This window comes from Balaenoptera physalus (genome assembly GCF_965194825.1).
Source record: "Balaenoptera physalus genome assembly, chromosome: 11".
Classification (NCBI taxonomy): domain Eukaryota; kingdom Metazoa; phylum Chordata; class Mammalia; order Artiodactyla; family Balaenopteridae; genus Balaenoptera; species Balaenoptera physalus.
In genome coordinates, this window is record NC_138896.1 from 33,887,554 (window position 1) to 33,905,280 (window position 17,727).

The following is a 17,727-nucleotide window of genomic DNA, read 5'->3' on the forward strand; positions in this document are numbered from 1 at the left end:
TCGCATTTCTGTCCAGCCAGTTTGATATAATTTCCCCCTGAGGCCCTCGTGTGGCCACATTAACCGCCTCAGTGAGATCCAGATATATGGTCTCCTGAGCCCTGGGCGTGGATTGCCTTGGCTGTTCAGCAAGAAGAGAGCCTGCAGGTGGGCGGGGCCTGGCCTGTGTTCTGGGGCATCCAGGAGGGCTGAGGGGTGTGCAGGCCTCTCTGGGACCCTCTGGAGGGTTCACTGAGGGCAACACGGGGTGAGGGGGTGAGGCAGGGCTGGGAGCTTACGGGAACATTAATCCATCTCTCTACAGGGATCTTCCCTGTGGGCCCCTGGTGACCTCATGGGACTGGAGCTGGTGGTGGTCGCACACCTGAGGGAGACCTGGGCTGGCCAGGAACACTTCACTGTGCTCTTGCAGTGTGGCCTTGCACAGGGCCCTTAACCTTTCTGAGTCTTGGTTTTCTCATCTGCAGGAGTTCTGTTTGTCCCATGAAGTGTTTGTGGGGGACGGGTGAGATCTGATATAGGTCATGTGCTGAGTGCCGTGCCTGGTCCATCGTGGGGACTTGGAGTGTCTGCCGAATGAGTGAACAGGTGGTAATTGAGCACGTGATGGGTGGTTGGATGAGCAGCCTCCCAGGGCCCTGAGCCTTGTTCTGGGAAGTCTGCCGGCTAGGATCGGGTGGAGGTTCTGAAGAAGAAAGCTGATTTCTCTGGGAGCTTCCTTGTAGCTGGGGAGACTGGAGGTGACCAGGAAACAACTGGTGAACAAAGTAGTGTGGCCACAGGCAGGCTGTTCAAGGGGATGGGGTGTCCAGGATTGGGGGTGCAGGGGAGAAGGGGAAGAAGGGGGTTTCAGCCCCCTTGCCCTACTCTAACCCAGGAGAGAGCTGGCTGCCCACTGAGCGGCAGGGTGAGGGATTCTGCAACGTGTGTATCTGTGTGTGAGAGACAGAAACAGACAGACAGCAGAGGGTCTGCATGTGTGGCTGGCCTGAGTCGATGCGTATCACAGGGTGGGCATCTCCCAGGACCTTTCTGGTTTCTCCCTTCATGCTTCCCTCAACCACATGTCCCCCTGGCCCCCCATCCTTCAAAGCCCAGTGGCAGTCCTCCTGGGACAGGCCTCATGCCAGGATCCAGCTGATCCCTGTGGGACCAGACAGGCTCCTCTCTGGTCTGGGATTGCCTTTGAAGCTGCCCCCCTTGCCGCACAATTGCCTTGCCTTGTCCCGGGCCAGCCAGGAGGTGCCAGCTCCCACCCTTTCCTGTGGGATGTGAGCTGGGTCCTTGGGCTGATGGGCCTGAGCTCTGGGCCTTGGAGGCCACTCAGCAGGCCGGGAGCTCCTGTGGCTGCCCTTCGTCTCCCCTCTCCTTCCTCTCCCTCCTCCCCACCTCCTGCCTGTGTTCAGGCTTGTCTAAAACAAGCCCCTGCCTGTACTCCCCCTGCCCCTGGCCTTCTGCAGCGTCCTGTGGTGCACACTTACCGGGGCAAGTGTGAATCCCAGTTGCTTTTTTTCAATGTTGGAAGCATTCGGAGAGCCCACTGTTGCCTTTCATGACCCCTAAGGAACCACGGGTCAGCTAAGATAATAACGACCCACATGACTAAGTGTCTCCAGTGCTGAGTCCTGTGCTAAGTGCTCTGCCTGCTCCTGATCTCTTTAGAACCTAGAGAGGTGGGTTTCACTGTTCCCCACCTGCCTCTCCCATAGCACCGCAGTGAATTATGTATAATATACAAGCTTTGGAAAAGAAAATCTTTTAAAACCCAAGGCTTTTCGAGAGGAAACAAAGAGGGTGCCTGGTATTGGGAAAAGCTGGCCAAGGCCTTTCTGCTTCTGGCCAGTTTGTAAGGAGAGACAGAAGCTGGTGATCAATAGGTAGTGCTGTCCCCCCACCTGGGGCCTTGCTATGGGGTGTGTGTGCATGTGCGTGTGTCAATGGATGGGGGAATGGATGGGACCCTTTTCTCAAAAGAAACTTAAGAATAGAAAGAGGAGACTCTTCCAGGGATGCCCCCGGTGGGCATGGATGAAGCGAGAGTAACCAGTGACCAAATGGTGATATCGCCCTTCTGCCCATGATTTCACCCTTGCAGAGGTGAAATCACCCAGCACCCCAACTTAGATCACAGCAGCTCTCTGGGAGAGGTTCCCCAGCTGGTAAGTCCCACTTGAGTGATGGAAAGGCTGAGGCTAGGCTCAGACACTGAGTCAGGCCCAAGTCTGGGATTCATCCCCAAGCATTCTGATGCCAAGTTCCCATAGCATCTTGTGGGAGGGCATGCTAGCTCCTGGGGATCTTATGACACCTCCCTACCCTTAGCTCTCTTTGGGTTTGGCCCAGCTGATGCCCGCCAGGCCCTGCAGGGACCCGTGACTTCCTTGGTAATTTGGAACGGCCCTGTCCTAAGGCGAGGGGGTTGTGTGGACATTCTTGTTCCGTTTCCTAGCTCATCAGGCCTTCCTTTGCCACGTCCTCGGCCAGAGGGGGCTCAGAGCAGATAAAACAAACCCCAGACCTGGAATCTTCCCCTCTCTTCCCTTCCCAAGGCTGAAAGGTTACCCAGGAGGTCTCGGGGTCCTTCGCCCTGCTTCCGGGAGCCTCGGCACCTGTTCAGGACGCCTTCCTTTAGTGGTTGGTTTGATTTCCCCTCCGCCACGACTGGGCAGCTCCCACACAACTGGTAGTTTGTAACAGACCGGGTCAGAAGAAAATTTCTTCCTACCACAGAGGTGCAGAATGTGATAAATGGCTTAACCAAGCATCCCGGCCTCTGAGCTTCCACACTTTGTTGTTTCAGCCGCCAGACATATGTTTTTTTCTGGGAATACAGGAAATTATCTCTGCCCTTTGAGGGAGGGCAGAATTTTTTCTGCTTGTGTTTGGGGATTCCAAACCATTCCCTCGTCCTGGGCACCCTCTGGCCCCCTGAGCTGGAATGAAAGAGATCAGCTGCTGAAACACTTTGATTGGGGCGGTGGGAGGAGAGGCGCATCTTCAGTGGAAATCCCTAAAATAAAATGTGGCTACCTTGTCCCAAGTGCAGGATCAAGGCCAAACTCTTAAGTCCCAGGACTAGGGTGGTGGAGCCAGACTGCCAGCGCCCAGCCTCGCCACTTATTACCTCTGTGACCTTTGGCAAGTGACAACCTCTTTGTGCCTGTTTCCTCATCTGTGTGTGTGAGGGGGACAGTACTGGTACTCATGTCATGAAGTGATTGTGGTAATTAAATACGGTGCTTTGAACCATACCTGGCGCATAGTAAGTACTCCATAAGCATTAGTATAAAATATTTTTCCTCATTAGAAAGATATACAGGGACTTCCCTGGTGGTCCAGTGGTCAAGAATCTGCCTTCCAATGCAGGGGACGTGGGTTTGATCCCTGGTCGGGGAACTAAGATCCCACATGCCTCGGGGAAACTAAGCCTGCGTGCTCTACAGCCCGCATGCCACAGCTAGAGGGAAGCCCACACGCCGCAGCTAAGACCCGACGCAGCCAAATAAATTAATTAATTAATTAAAAAAAGGAAAGATATACATGTTCATTATAGAAAAAGAACAACATTCCAAAGGTAAAAAGAAAAAAAAAATCACTCATGATTACATCATCCAAAGAATTCAGTAATATTTTAGTATATTTCCTCCCAAGAGGTTTTTCTACACATATTTGTACATGATGATCAGATTTTATATACAATTTTGCATCCTACTTTTTGTCACTTGACATATCCCTGTGTTACTTACTGCAAATACAACATTTGATGAGGAGGAACACAACATAATTTTTTTTTTTTTTTGACTGCGTGGCTTGCAGGATCTTAGTTCCCCAACCAGGAATTGAACCTGGGCCCTCAGCAGTGGAAGCGCAGAGTCCTAACCACTGGACCGTCAGGGAATTCCTGAACACAACATAATTTAATTATTGCTGGACATTGAGATTATTTTTTATTTTTCACTATATAGTGTGATGGGCATCTTCATGCATAAAAGCCTTTTCTGCATTTGAGATTTCTTCCTCAGGCTAGTGGATATTTTTTAAGGCTTTGATACATATTGCCAAACTGCTCTTCCAAAGAGGATGTACCAAGCTACATTCAGGCAGTTGCATTGAAGCTGCCTGGTACCAAAGGCATTTTAAAGTCATAGCCACACTTGGGTCGGGGAGGGGAGAGGGTAATTTGTTCAACTTTTCTTTTACATTCTTTAAGGTCTGCCCTCATTCTTACGTAAAATTTTAATGAAAGTATGACACACCTACAGAAAAGTGTACAAACTATTGAGTGAGCATCTGGATGCATTTTCATAAACTGGACACTCCCGTGTCACCAACACCCGCATCAAATTACAGAACATTCCTAGTCCCCACACCCACCCCAGGCTGTCCTGTGCCACCTCCCTGTCACTCCCCCCGCAAGAGTGACCAGGATCCTAACTTCTAACACGCAAGATTCATTTCCCCCGTTTTTGAACTGTTTGTACATCGATCGTGCTGTGTGCGTGTTTGCCTTCTTTTGTTTGCTATGATGTCTGCAAGAGTCATCTGAGTTGTGTGTAGCAATAGTTGGTTCACTTCCATCACTGAGCAGCATTCCAGGGCATGGAGGTACCACAACTTCTTTATCCATCTTCCTGTTGATGGACGTTTGGGTGGTGTCCAGTTTTGGCCACTGTCTGTAGCGCTGCTGTAAACTTTCTAGTCCGTGTCCTCTGGTGCCCACATGGATGCTTTTCTGCTGGGCAGATACTTAGGAAGGGGGTTGCTGGCTCATGGCATCTATGTATTTTCTGCTTCCTGCTCATATTTTTAAAGGATCTTCTGGAAGGCAGAAAAATCCCCAGGGCAGTTCAGGCCCCACAAGCAATTGAAGGGAGGTGCCTCGGCTCAGGGCTTTTTGGGGGGCCCTCCAAAAAGGGATCATGTCCCCTCCGAAGGCTTGTGTCAGGGCTGTAGTGGAAACTGAGTTAGGCCTGGGTCCTGGCCCTCCAGCTCCAGCTGGCATGTGGCTTCCGTCCGACCCTGGCCTGTGCCTCCAGAGGCCACTCAGTGTCCTCACCGGGGGTCCTCAGCTGGCCTAACAACCATTGCGCTGAGCAGGGCAGGGCTCGGGCCAGACTCCAGGTGGAGCTGGGGGGACCCAACTTCGGACATGATTGGAAGCAGGTTGGGCCCCTCACAAACCCCTAGAAGCTGCCCTACTTCCTTTTCCCTTGTTTTAAAAGAATCACACAAGTAACGCATCTTCACATCCTAGGAGTTAAGTGCTTCGAAAGTGGAATGAGAAACTATAAAAACACCTCTTTGCCCCTCCCCAGAGGTAACACAGTGAACAGTTTGGGTGTTGGGGGTGCCCAGATGAGTGGATAAAACGTGGGGGCTGTGAACCAGGCTGCCTGGTTCAAATTGCCCTCCTGCTACTTATCGGCTGTGTAACTTAGGGCCAGTGACTTCACCACTCTGTGCCTCAGTTTCTCCCTGAAAATTGAGGGCAATAATAGTCACTGCCTGGGGTTGTTGTGAAGAACAGATGAGTTAATAGTTGAAAAGCACCTAGCCCAGCCCTGACCCATGGCAAGGATTCAAAGAGCATCTTGATTCTTCTAGTCTTTTCTACACATTTACTCATTTCCTGCCTAAGTGGGCTCCGGCTGTACATTTTATTCTGCAGTTTGATTTGTCCACTCAGTGCTGTATCTCTGAGATCTTCTTTCCTATATCTGAGACCTTTCTGTTCTGGGACCCTCTTTCTCCTTTCGTCTCCTCATGGAGTCCACTGATTTCTCCCTGTCTTTCCCCTCCCTCTGTCCACATCTTCCCTTGGAAAAGGTTCTGACCAGCCTGTTCATACTAAGGCATAAATGACTGACGAGGGAGGCTGGTGTGAAACCAGCTCAGGCCCCTGACCAGAGGAGGGCACAGCTTCGGAGGGGAGTCAGGACCCACCCGTTATCAAACGCCTAAGGGCTGTTAGGTGCGTTCTGCACACTCGCTGTGTCTCCTTGAATCCTCACAACGACCCCAAGAGGCAGATGCCATTATTGGCTCCATTTTACTGGGGAGGAAACCAAGGCACAGAGAAGTTAAGTGGCTTTCCCAAAGTCACCCAGCCAGTATGGGCAGAGCAGGCACTTTGGCCGCCTCTGTTGGACTGTGAAGTCCATTTTGGTCACAACTAAACTAGAACCCCGACACGGCTTAGGGAAGGTAGAGGCAGGTGCGAGGTTCTGGGGGAACCGCAGCAGAGGCGGCCCGTGGATTCTGAGGGTGCAGATGGGGGCAGCTCTCATTGCCTCGGCTGCAACTTAAGGCCCTGCTATGTTTTCCATGCTACTGGGCAGGGGCGGGAATTCTCTGGAGCATCAGACCCCCTGGTCCCTTCAGGAGGAGGGGACAGGGGAGAAGGTTCTTGGGGAAACACCCTAGCCCCAGGGTCTGCATCGTAGTGGGCACTCGAGTTCCCGGTGTTACCGAGTACATGCACGGTGGACCCTTTCCAGGCCTGGTGGGTCTGACGTTAGATGATGGGGAGGGTCTGGGGCATTTTAGATCTCCCGTGTTCCTCCTCTCAGCCCTTCCTGACCAGACTGGGCACTGGGGGAGGCTGCGAGTGGCCCTTAGGCTTTGAGTGAGCAGGTGTGCTTGGGGGTTGGGGGGGTGTTAGCACCCCCAGGGTCTCTCTTGGACCCCCCCATCCACCCTCGGATCCCCTCAACCCTCAACTCCCGCCCTTAACCCCACACCCATCCCACCTGGCTACGCTTAGAGCAACCCAGGCTGGGAGCCAGGGCAGGGGGCTGGGACTCTGCGGGTAGCAGCAGCTCTGCAAGGGGGGTGAAAACTTTGACAACAGGGTTGGGGGTGGAGAGTCACCTTCTGTCAGAGGACCGGGGACAGGCTAAGGCTTCTGACACTCTTTGATACACAGACAGCTGAGGTTCATAATTCAATATCCTCCCCCAGCAGGCTCTCACAGACCCCGGCGGGGTGGTGGGACAGGGATTCCTGCGTCCATTTTACAAATGAGCAAACTGAGGCTGGTGCAGGCAGTGAGAGGCTGGGCGGGCAGAGCCCATGTTCTCGCCCAGCCCAGGATGGGCGCCCAGCCCTTTGTGAGAGAAACAAGGGGCTCGTTCTCCCTCAGTCCTCCCCGTGCCGGCTGGCACTGCCAGGCTCGATGTCTGCACCCTCACCCCACCCCCGCCCCCATGGGCCAACTGAAGTTAGATTGTTCCTGAGGGGGAGGGGCTCACTGCATTTGTGAGCGGGCAGGGGGGTGCAGCTGCGAGGGGAGTGAGCTGGGCTGGGGTCAGAGCCTGTGCGGTCTGCAGGGCTGCAGTTGTGGGAGGGCGGGCAAAGACAGGCTACCCCTCTGTAGGAGCACAGGACAGAGGTGGAGGCTGCAGATGTGTCCCTGCTGCAGGACAGAGGAGGGGGGGAACTGTCCTGCAGGGAGCTGGGCAGAGAGACCCCTGGGGCTGAGGCAGCCTCGTCACAAATTCCCGGCCTATGGGGGCAGAGAAGGGAGGAAGGGAGGTAAGGTTAGGGCCACTGAGTACTCAGCCCTCGAGATGGGTAGTGCTGCTCTACTTTGTAGGGCGGGATGCAGGGTGATTAGAAGGAGTCCTGGCTTGGGGGTCAGGTGGCTGGGGCGGCCCTGGATCAACCAGACATGCAACCTGGGACAAACGCCTTCCCAGCTCTACATGGAGACATGATGGTCTGAAGACCCTTCACCCTCACCCACCATGAGCCGGGGAGCCAGAATGTGGGATTGGGTCCCAGCACTGTCCCCGCTGCCCGAGACCTAACCTCCCTGTGCTTCTGTTTCTCCTTATCTGTAGAAGGAGAATAATAACCAAAGCTACCAGATGGGGCTGTTTGAGGTTAAAGTGCTTGGAACAGTGCCCAGCACACAGTAAATGCTCAGATAGATGCAAATTATTATTATTTCCATGATCCGGTGATTTTCACTGAATATATGCCAGTACCTTCCGCTAATGCTGACTTAGTCTGATGTCTGGCATTAGGCAGAACGTGTCAGCCTGTGCTGCTTTCCTTTGCCACCCCCAGAGGTCTGGTCTCATCCTTAGGACCTTGGGGCACAGCTCTGGCCTCTGGTCTACGCTGTAGCTGACCCTCCAATCTTGTGCTGATCCATCACTCACCCACTCAGCCTACCAAGTGCTGCACACTGTTGAAGACACAATATTTTCATTTAACGCTCTCACCAATCTTCTGAAACTCTTTACAGGTAAGGGAACTGAGGCTCAGAGAAGTTAAGTGACTTGCCCAAGGTCACACAGCAAAGAAGTGGCAGAACTGAGATTCAAGCCCTGTTTGTAGCACTTGCTCAACTACGAAGTTGTATTGCCTCTTGCAGTATCGCTGAGAGGGGACCCTCCAGCCCCTGTCAGGACCTTATGGCATCTGGGCACCCCCAGGGCCCCTGCACCTCTCAGAGAGTCTCAGCCCATCCCAGCTGGGAAGGACCTTAGAAATCACCCAGTCCAAGGTTTTCATCTTGTGGATGGGGAGATGGAGGCTCAGAGAGGGGGAAGGATATGCCCAGGGTCACTCAGTGAGCTAGGGACAGAGTGCAACCAGCTGCAAGACTCATTCTGTCCTGTCCTGCCCCCTTCCCAAATAGGCCTTAGTCCCCTGTCCTCCTGAGACCCTTCAAAGATCAGGGCTGATGTGCTGGGTGGTGGAAAGCTCTCCCTGGGCCCTGGGAGGACCAGGTGCCCTGCAGTGGCCCTCCCTGCGCAGGGTTACAATGGCCTGAGGACTTGCCTTTCTCATTTACTGAACTGTAGATGCCAGGAGCTCAGGGACTGAAGCTGGCTCGCTGCTGTATGGCCAATGCTGGTTCATAAATAGTAACCATTCCTGCACATGTTCATAGAGGCCTGAGGCACAGCAGTGAACAAGACAGACAAAATGCCTGCCCTCAGGGGAGTTTGCATTCCTGTTGAGAAAGAGATAGAGAATGAATTGAAATAAGTAAGCAAAAATGTGTAATATTTAAGATGGTGATAAGTGACATGGAGAAACAAAACAGGGAAGGAGCATAAAGTCGTGGGGGGGAGGAGCTGGTGGGGGGTTTGCAGTTTTAAATAGGGTAGTCATGGAAGGTCTCTGTAAGGAGGTGACCCACTTGAGTGGTGGAGGTGAAGGAATGAGCCATGGTGGTGTCTGGGGGATGGGCACCTCAGGCGGAGGGAAGCGCAGGTGCAAAGGCCCTGAGGTAGGAAACGTGCCTGGTATGTCTGAGGGATTGGGTGTGGCTGGAGCAGATGGAACAAGGAGGAGAGTAGGAGATAATAGGGTCACAGGGACCATGAGGTGGGGACAGATCATAGAGGGCTTTTTATGCTAAGGACTTTGGCTTTTACACTGAGTGAAACAGGAGCCATGGAGAGTTCTGAGCCGAAAGAGGGACAGGATCTAACTTTGGTTTTAACAGGACCCCTCTAATTACTGAGTTGCAAGTAGAATGTCATGGGGCAAGCAGGAGGGAGTCTGACGTTAGGAGGTGACTTCAGGAAGCCAGGTAAGGCATAGCAGAGGCTGGGCTCACACTGGTGGCAGCGAGGCAGTGGCAGAGGAGGATGTATTTGAGGTCAGATCTGGAGGCTCACCAGGTGGCATGAGAGAAAGGAGTCAAGGTTGACTTCAAGTCTGGGAGGCTGACCTGGAGGGAGTCTGCATCTCTGGCCCAAGAACCAGCAGACTTGGGTTTAAGTCTCTGTCACCCACTTGCTTGGTGACCTTGGGCAAATTTCTCCCCCTCTCCTGTAAAATGTGGTTGCCCTTGTCTTGGCCCCTTCCCCAAGACCCTGTGCACTTTGTTTTGTTTTTTTGTTTGTTTGTTTGTTTTGGGCTGCATGGCGTGGCTTGCGGGATCTCCGTTCCCTGACCAGGGATGGAACCCGGGCCCCCTGCAGTGGAAGCACAGAGTCCTAGCCACTGGACCACCGGGGAAGTCCCAGGACCCCATGCACGTTGAAGGGGACCGTGCCTCACAGCACTGCTCCCTCCCGTCCGCAGGGAGCCAGCAGCCAGCATGGCGTCACGCATCGGGCTCCGCATGCAGCTCATGCGGGAGCAGGCGCAGCAGGAGGAGCAGCGGGAGCGCATGCAGCAGCAGGCCGTCATGCATTACATGCAGCAGCAGCAGCAGCAGCAGCAGCAGCTGGGCGCGCCGCCCACCCCCGCCATCAACACCCCCGTCCACTTCCAGTCTCCGCCGCCTGTGCCCGGGGAGGTGCTGAAGGTAAGGCCTGCTCCACCCTGACCCTTCGCCCCGGTCCTCGGAGCCCCCGCCCTGAGCCCTTTACCTCCTCCCCCCTCCAGGTGCAGTCCTACCTGGAGAACCCCACCTCCTACCACCTGCAGCAGTCCCGGGACCAGAAGGTGCGGGAGTACCTGTCTGAGACCTACGGGAACAAGTTTGCTGCCCACATCAGCCCTGCTCAGGGCTCCCCAAAGCCCCTGCCAGCCGCCTCCCCGGGCGTGCGGGCCGGACACGTGTTGTCGTCCTCAGCCGGCAACAGTGCTCCCAACAGCCCCATGGCCATGCTGCACATCGGCTCCAACCCTGAGCGGGAGGTGAGTGAGGAGCTGGCCGGTGCCTGCCACCAGCGGAGCTGGGGCCACGTGCTGCGCTCCTGGGACTCCTGGTCTAATGGCAGAGGCAAGATACTGCCCTCGGGGAGCCCGGGTCTGAGGGGAGGCACGGCCCCGCCCTCGGGGAGCCCCGGTCTGAGGGGAGACACGGCCCCGCCCTCAAGGAGACCCCGTCTGAGGGGAGACGCGGCCCCGCCCTCAGGGAGCCCCAATCTCCCAGGAGAAACATCCCTACTTTGGAAACCTCTGCTAGGGGGACACAGGAGACTCCTACAGGAATGCCCAGCACACCTGCAAAGCCATGTCCTGACAGAGGGTATATAAAGCCATCTCCCTGCGCAGCTTGGCTCCTTGGGCAGAGCCCTGGCCTGGGCCTTGGGGCCTGGGGGCCCTGGACAGCTCATCCCCTCTCTGGGTCTGTTTCCGTCCCCCCAGATGAGCAGATGGGGTGAGGTGGGAGCCAAGGTCCCTTCAGGTCAGTGGCTGTCCCAGTGCCCCTTTTCCCCTGCCTTTCTCCGAGTAGGCACCCCCCAATGTGGACTATTTTTTCCCTTTCAGTTTGATGTCATCGACAACATTATGTGTCTGGACGATGTCCTGGGCTTCATCAATCCAGAAACTCAGATTCCCAACACGGTATTGCTGGCCGGGGCGGGGCGGGTGTGTCAGAGGGAGGGGCAGCGGCCCTGCAGCGGCTGTGAGCCTGGAGAGAACTAGAATATCTCCTACAGAGATGAGAGTCACCTCCATCAAATCATGTGACGAGGGCCCAGGGTCCGGCAGAACTGTGAATCCAGAGGGTGCACCTCAGCCTGCGCGCATGGTGGGGCTTGTGGGGGGAGAGGGGCTGGGGAGGGCTTCCTGGGTCATGGGTGGGGCAGGAGGCACTGGTACTGAGGGAGCAGTGTGGCCCCAGGAAGGCCTGGAGCTGATGAGTTTCTCTGAGATGTGGGGCCCCCTCTTCTACCAAGCCCAGGACCCAGAAAGCACAGGCCTGTGTCCCTCACTCCGAGGGGCAGGTGATTTCAGGTTGGTTCGGTTCCCTCCCTCCGGCAGCCTCCTGGCAGCGTTAATGCTCTCTGGGCTTCCTGGGCAGAGGTAACAGGGCAGGTGGGAAGGGGTCAGGCTTGGAATCCAGAGGCCTCGATTCTGGCTTTGGCTGTGACTCTGGGAAGTCCCTTAACTGTTCTGAGCCCCTGGGGATGATGCCTTCTATCCACGGGCTGGTGGGAAAATTAGATAAGGCAAGAAATTGGGGGCTAGCTCTGCACAAGGGGGGACAGGTACTTACACTGAGCAGGTGGAATTGCAGGTGTTCCCTTCCCTTTTTTTTGGAGATCCCTGAACCTTAGCTGCTCACGCCTGCCCCTTGGGCCCCAGCCCATGCTGCTGAGGGAAGTCAAGGCGTCAGTCCTCAATCCCCGCTGCCTGGTGACAGTGCCCAGGGGCTCATCAGGAGTTGGCCGGGGCCAGTGGGTCGGAAGCCTGCTGCCAGCAGGGGCATCGGGGACTGGGAGGGCAGAGAGGAGGGCACAGCGTCTGGCCCCTTTAGTGGGGGCCAGGGTACCCTGCAGGGTTCTGGGCCTGTGATTTGCTCTGTGTGAATGTGTGGCAGGAACTGGGAAGATCTTTCCAGAGCTCAAACCTGTCCCTGTGGGGCCCGTTTAAACCCCCAATGGCCGCTCATCACCAAGTCCCAGGGGCTCTGCAAGTGGAACCTGCCCTCCAGCGTCCGGCAGGATCTCCCCCCACTCCCCCGCCACCACTGCGCTCCTTCAGCTTGAGGTGCTTGTGACCTCATGCTCTGTCCTGGCCGCTTCACCGCTCAGCCGTCCCCCTGCCCATAGTGCCCTTCCTCACCACGCCCTCTGAAAACCTTCCAGAAACTCCAGAATAGATTAGGTGCCCCTCCCCTTGGCTTCCAAAGGCCCTGGGGGAAATCCTCTCACCCACTATCTCCTTTCTCTCCAGCTGCTTCCCAGCGCTGGCTGGTTGCTCCTTGAGGGCAGGGGCTGCCTCTTATTCAGATCTGGACTCTGCCCTGGGTGACCCCAGCGCAGCCTCCCCCAGTGTCCCGGGGAATCCTGGGACGATGGGCCCTGGGGAGAGCCCCCCGAAGACAGGGGGCTGCTCATCGGGTACCCTTCCCCACCTCACCCTGCAGCTGCCCCTGTCCAGCAGTCACCTAAATGTGTACAGTGGAGACCCCCAGGTCACCACCTCCCTGGTGGGCGTCACCAGCAGCTCCTGCCCAGCCGACCTGACCCAGAAGCGAGAGCTTACAGGTACCAGCCCACTGCTTCCCTGCGCCCCAGCTCCCGAGTCCTGCCACTTCCCTTCCCCTCCCAGCTCCTCTCTCCTCTCCTGTTCTCCAGATGCTGAGAGCCGGGCCCTGGCCAAGGAGCGACAGAAGAAAGACAATCACAACCTCAGTGAGTCTCCCCAGCCCCTCTTCCTCCCCTCACCTGGGCTGGCTCAAAAGCCACTCTCTGTCCTGCACAGCTTCTAGGAAGTATTCCCTACCCAAGGCCTTAAAATCCTGGCATTGGTGTGACTGGGTTCAGCACAGCCCTCTTCCCGTCAGCCCTTTCTAGGAAGGGGTGGGAGAGGAGCTCCAGGGAAGAGGTATTCATGAAATTCCCAGCACTTCAGAGGGAATGAGTTTATCAGATTGTTTTCTTTAGGGCGTGGAGTCTGGGAAGGAGTTCTGGGCAGTGGAGAGAGAGAGAGTCTTCCCCAGGCAGCTTCGCCCGCTGCAGCCTGACCCCCTTAGCTGTGTCCGACCTGCCCCCGACACCCTCACCCCCATAGAAATCCCATTTGGTTGGTCACCCATTACTTCCCAGAAGGACTAAGGCATCCCTGCTTGGGCTGGACCCTTCGTCCCAGGTGGGGTCCTCATCCCCCTAATGACCCCTCCTGGAATTTGTTACTTTTAGTTGAAAGGAGACGGAGGTTCAACATCAACGACCGAATCAAGGAGCTGGGAATGCTGATCCCCAAGGCCAACGACTTGTGAGTGGGTTTCCTGGAGGAAGGGAAGGGAGGGCAGCAGCTCACAGGTATTAACTGCTGGTTGCCAGGGGGAAGGGATGGGAAGAGAATCCCTTGGTTGCTGCCTTAAAGAGCTTATCATCTATTTGGGAAAAGAAGATTCCTCCCTCCCCCAAATAAGGAAGGCTCAAGACAGAGGAGCAGATGTCCCAGAAGTGAGGGTGGGGTCAGGGGTACTTCCTGAAGGAGGAGTCATGCTGGGAAAGTTTGGCGAGGCCACAGGACTGGTGCAGAGGTGGTCCAGGGACAGGAGTAGTGAGAGTCAAGGATGGGTGTGGGTGTGGGTGTTGGTGGCAGGAATGGGAGGCCTGGGGAAGGAGGCTGCTCCGAATTGCTTGGTTCCTGAGATTAGTGTCGTGGGTGGTGGCACCATAGTTACCTGGGAAGGCCCGTTCTGTGCAGATGGAGATCAGCTTCCTTCATAAGTAGGGGTTGGCTGGATCTGGGATTTGGGGCAAAGTTGGGAGAGGCGACATAATCTCCGAACAGGGTTTTACTTCCACCCACTAAGCTCCTGGCAAATACTTGCCCCCTCCTCTGAGCATGCACCTCTGATTCTGCCTGGCCTGCAGGGATGTGCGCTGGAACAAGGGCACCATCCTCAAGGCCTCTGTTGATTACATCCGGAGGATGCAGAAGGACCTGCAGAAGTCCCGGGAGCTGGAGAACCACTCTCGGCGCCTGGAGATGACCAACAAGCAGCTCTGGCTCCGCATCCAGGTCTGGCCCCTGAACTTGGACTTCTTGGGTAGCTCGGACTCCTGACCCCTGGCCTGAGTCCTGACCCCAGGGGCAGTGCTTATACTTCTGAAGTTGTAGACATGGGGATGATGCCCATGAGGAGGGAGGATGTATCAGTCAGGATGTTATAGTTTGGTAACAAACAATCCCCAGCAGCTTTAAGGAACAGATGTCAGCTGGAGGGCCTGTTCCATGAGACCCTCATTCTGGGACCCAAGCTGACGGACAGGCACATCTAGAGCTGGCTCTTAAAGCCATATGTCACCCTTAGGGTGACACTTGTCCCTTCTGCTCACATTTCCTCCATCAGTGCAAGCACATGCCTATACCTAACATCAAGGGGGCAAGAAAGGGCAAACCTACCCCTGTGGGAGGCAGAGAGCTGGGACTTTATGGTGGGTAATGCTAAGAATCACCACAGGGGACAAGAGAAAGAACAAAGGCTTGGGAGAGTCCATCCTACCACCTAGAGCTGCCTAGTCCTGGCTCTGTGTTGAAGGCCTCTTGTCCTCTTTGGACCTGAGGCTGGTCATCTATACAAAGGGCAGCTGGACTACAGCTTAAAATTCTTCTATTTCTTATGGTAGATAATACAATTCACATTACAATCCAGCACACATAGCCATACTCAAAGTGAAAAATCAAAGTTTCATGAAAGAACCCTCATCCTTAATAGATGCAGTGCATTCTGATAGTTTCTCGTCTAGTCTAGTCTAGGGAAGTCTATTTCAATTAAAAAAATAGAGAGCTGGTCAAGGCTCACTGTAGTGGTTTCCCAACCCACTCATGAGTTGCGACTTGTAGTTTGAAAAAACACTGGTCTAGACTCTAGAGCTGCCCTATGCTTCCTCCCAGCTGAGACATTTTGTGGTCTTGGGTGCCACAAAAGGAGGGGCAAGGGCTGCAGCGGAGGTGGGGGGCGGGCAACGGGTGCCCACGGGTGTGCACCTCCAGCCTCTGTCTGCCGCACCTGCAGGAGCTGGAGATGCAGGCTCGGGTGCACGGCCTCCCCACCACCTCGCCCTCGGGCATGAACATGGCCGAGCTGGCCCAGCAGGTGGTGAAGCAGGAGCTACCCAGCGAGGAGGGTCCGAGGGAGGCCCTGCTGCTGGGGGCCGAGGTCCCCGACCCTGAGCCACTGCCGGCTCTGCCCCCCCAGGCCCAGCTGCCCCCGCCAGCCCAGCCAGCCCAGCCACCGTCCCCATTCCACCACCTGGACTTCAGCCACAGCCTGAGCTTTGGGGGCGGGGGCAACGAAGGGCCCCCAGGCTACCCCGAACCTCTGGGGCCAGAGCATGGCTCCCCATTCCCCAACCTGTCCAAGAAGGATCTGGACCTCATGCTCCTGGACGACTCACTGCTACCACTGGCCTCCGACCCCCTCTTCTCCACCATGTCCCCCGAGGCCTCCAAAGCCAGCAGCCGCAGGAGCAGCTTCAGCATGGAGGAGGGCGACGTGCTGTGACCTGGGCCACGGGGGTGGGCCTGGGGGGTGGGAGAGCCAGGGCCACCTCCCTCCCACCCTCCAGCCTGTACTTGTGTGTGAAGTAGCCCCTGCCCTGCCTCACTCCGCCCTGTCGGCCCCCTGTTTGGGCTTAGTGCCCTTGGCAGTCCGTGGGGTCGGAAGCCCCCCACCCAGGGGCAGCCCTCTTGATGGGGCTGGGCAGGAATAGGCCTTCAGCCCGGCTCCCGGAGGTGAAATCGTGAGGGCGAGGGAGGATACAGGGTGTGCTGGAGGTAAGACGAGGTCCTACCTTCTGAGCCTGGTCCCCCCACCGATGAAGGAGGACTCGTTGGAACCAGGGGTCCAGAAGTTCCTTCTTGGAGGCAGTGACTGGTCCAGGGGGTGCCCAGGCCTGCCTTTCTGGACTCTGATGGCAACAAGCCTGTCCTCCAGCCTGGCACTCCCCCCACCCCCCTTTGGTGCTAACAGCTCTCCATCAAGTGGTGTGAGGGCGGGGGTGGCCAGAAGAGGAGGCGCTGGGTTCAAGTTAGAGTGGGGTCACTGCTGGAAGAGCAGCTCCCCTCCAGGCTCCCCACTTTGTGCCTTTAGTAAACACTGTGCTTTGTACCTGTTTGTCCTGTCTCTTTGGAGGGGGGTCTGGGGACAACAGAGATGGGAGGATTCAACCCGGTGGGCTCCTTCCTGGATTCAGAGTTCAAATGCCCCCATGGGGATCAGGGAAGGGGGATACAGACAGGAGGGACTGAGTCCATCACCTAGTTTCCCCCAACTCCCCAGCCCTGCCCCATGGGAAGCTGGAGATCTAGCCTTACTTAGGAGGCTCAGGAGCTGCCGGGGGCCTTGTCCCTCCTCGCGGCCACAAGGTGGCGCCGCAGCCCTGCCGGTCTCACACCTCCAGCTGTGGCCTGAGACCACTGACCCGGGTGATGTGGGAGACCCCGTTGCTTGTCCAAGTCTACTGCTCCTAACTGCTGCTCTTGGGCACTGTGGGTCCAGGCTACCCCTGGCCGGGGATGGGGGGCATGTTTCTCCTGTCCCCACCCCCAGTTCTTTCCCCTCCATAGGTGGGCTGCCTGATCTGTGTGGACAAAACCCTCTGCCCTCTGACTTAGTGTCTCTAGCAGGACAGACTCCCTAGGAAATGAGGGGCTGCATCCTTCTATGGGTTTGGGGAAAGAGGGACCATGTAAACCAGTTTGGGAGGAGGTGGGAGCACTCCCACCTGGGAGTTTGGGTGGATGCTGGGTGGTGCCCAGGGCGTGGGTTCTGCTCCGGCACCATCAGGCAGCCAGGCCCCCACTAACCCTTTTCTCTCTCTGGGCTAAAGCTCCCTCACTGCACAATAGTTCCTGGGGCCTCTGCTCCAAGATCCTGGGGCTTTATGACCTCACCCAGGATGGGGAAACGGGCTTGGGGCAGAGAGGGGTGAAGGGGGAGCTTTTTGAGCCCTGGGTGTCTTGGGGGGAGGGAGGAGAGGGTCTCTGGGGGTTTCCCTGGTTCTCCCTCGACTTCCCACAGTCTCTTCAGGCAAAGACCAAAGTGGCTTCCCCCTCATAGGGCCCTATGAGGCCAAAGGGGCCTAATTAAAAAAAAGAAAAATCCCAGGATGAAAATGGCTAAGTGGGCAATTTCCTCCTTGCAGAATGGGAGATTGAATCAACGTTGGAACAATTAATGTGTGCGGGAGAGAAGGAAAGGGGGCCGGGTGTGTGGGTGCTGATGACGGCTGGGCCAGGGATTAATCTCAAGGTCAGATGGAGCCGTGGATGACCTTGTGAGTTGGAGCCAGCCCAGGTGCTGGCACCTCCTTCCAGTTCCAGGTGCCACCCTGCTGCCGGGAC

At 56.1% G+C, this 17,727-nt stretch overlaps 1 protein-coding gene across 2 annotated transcripts in view; it reads left to right on the forward strand.

Annotated features, from left to right (window-relative positions):
• Window positions 1-16,492, forward strand: part of TFEB (transcription factor EB) — a 47,396-nt gene extending 30,904 nt beyond the window's left edge. The window contains exons 1-9 of one of the 2 annotated variants that reach the window (XM_082414919.1): window positions 9,472-9,550; window positions 10,048-10,273; window positions 10,354-10,608; window positions 11,185-11,262; window positions 12,791-12,911; window positions 13,002-13,058; window positions 13,566-13,641; window positions 14,253-14,400; window positions 15,398-16,492. In XM_082414919.1, coding sequence (XP_082271045.1) covers window positions 10,064-10,273; window positions 10,354-10,608; window positions 11,185-11,262; window positions 12,791-12,911; window positions 13,002-13,058; window positions 13,566-13,641; window positions 14,253-14,400; window positions 15,398-15,886 — 1,434 coding nt within the window. In that variant the 5' untranslated portion in view covers window positions 9,472-9,550; window positions 10,048-10,063 and the 3' untranslated portion in view covers window positions 15,887-16,492. Of the gene's footprint in view, window positions 1-9,471; window positions 9,551-10,047; window positions 10,274-10,353; window positions 10,609-11,184; window positions 11,263-12,790; window positions 12,912-13,001; window positions 13,059-13,565; window positions 13,642-14,252; window positions 14,401-15,397 lie in introns of those variants that run through there. The other variant, XM_082414918.1, reaches the window with a different exon arrangement.
• Window positions 16,493-17,727: the final 1,235 nt, after the last annotated feature.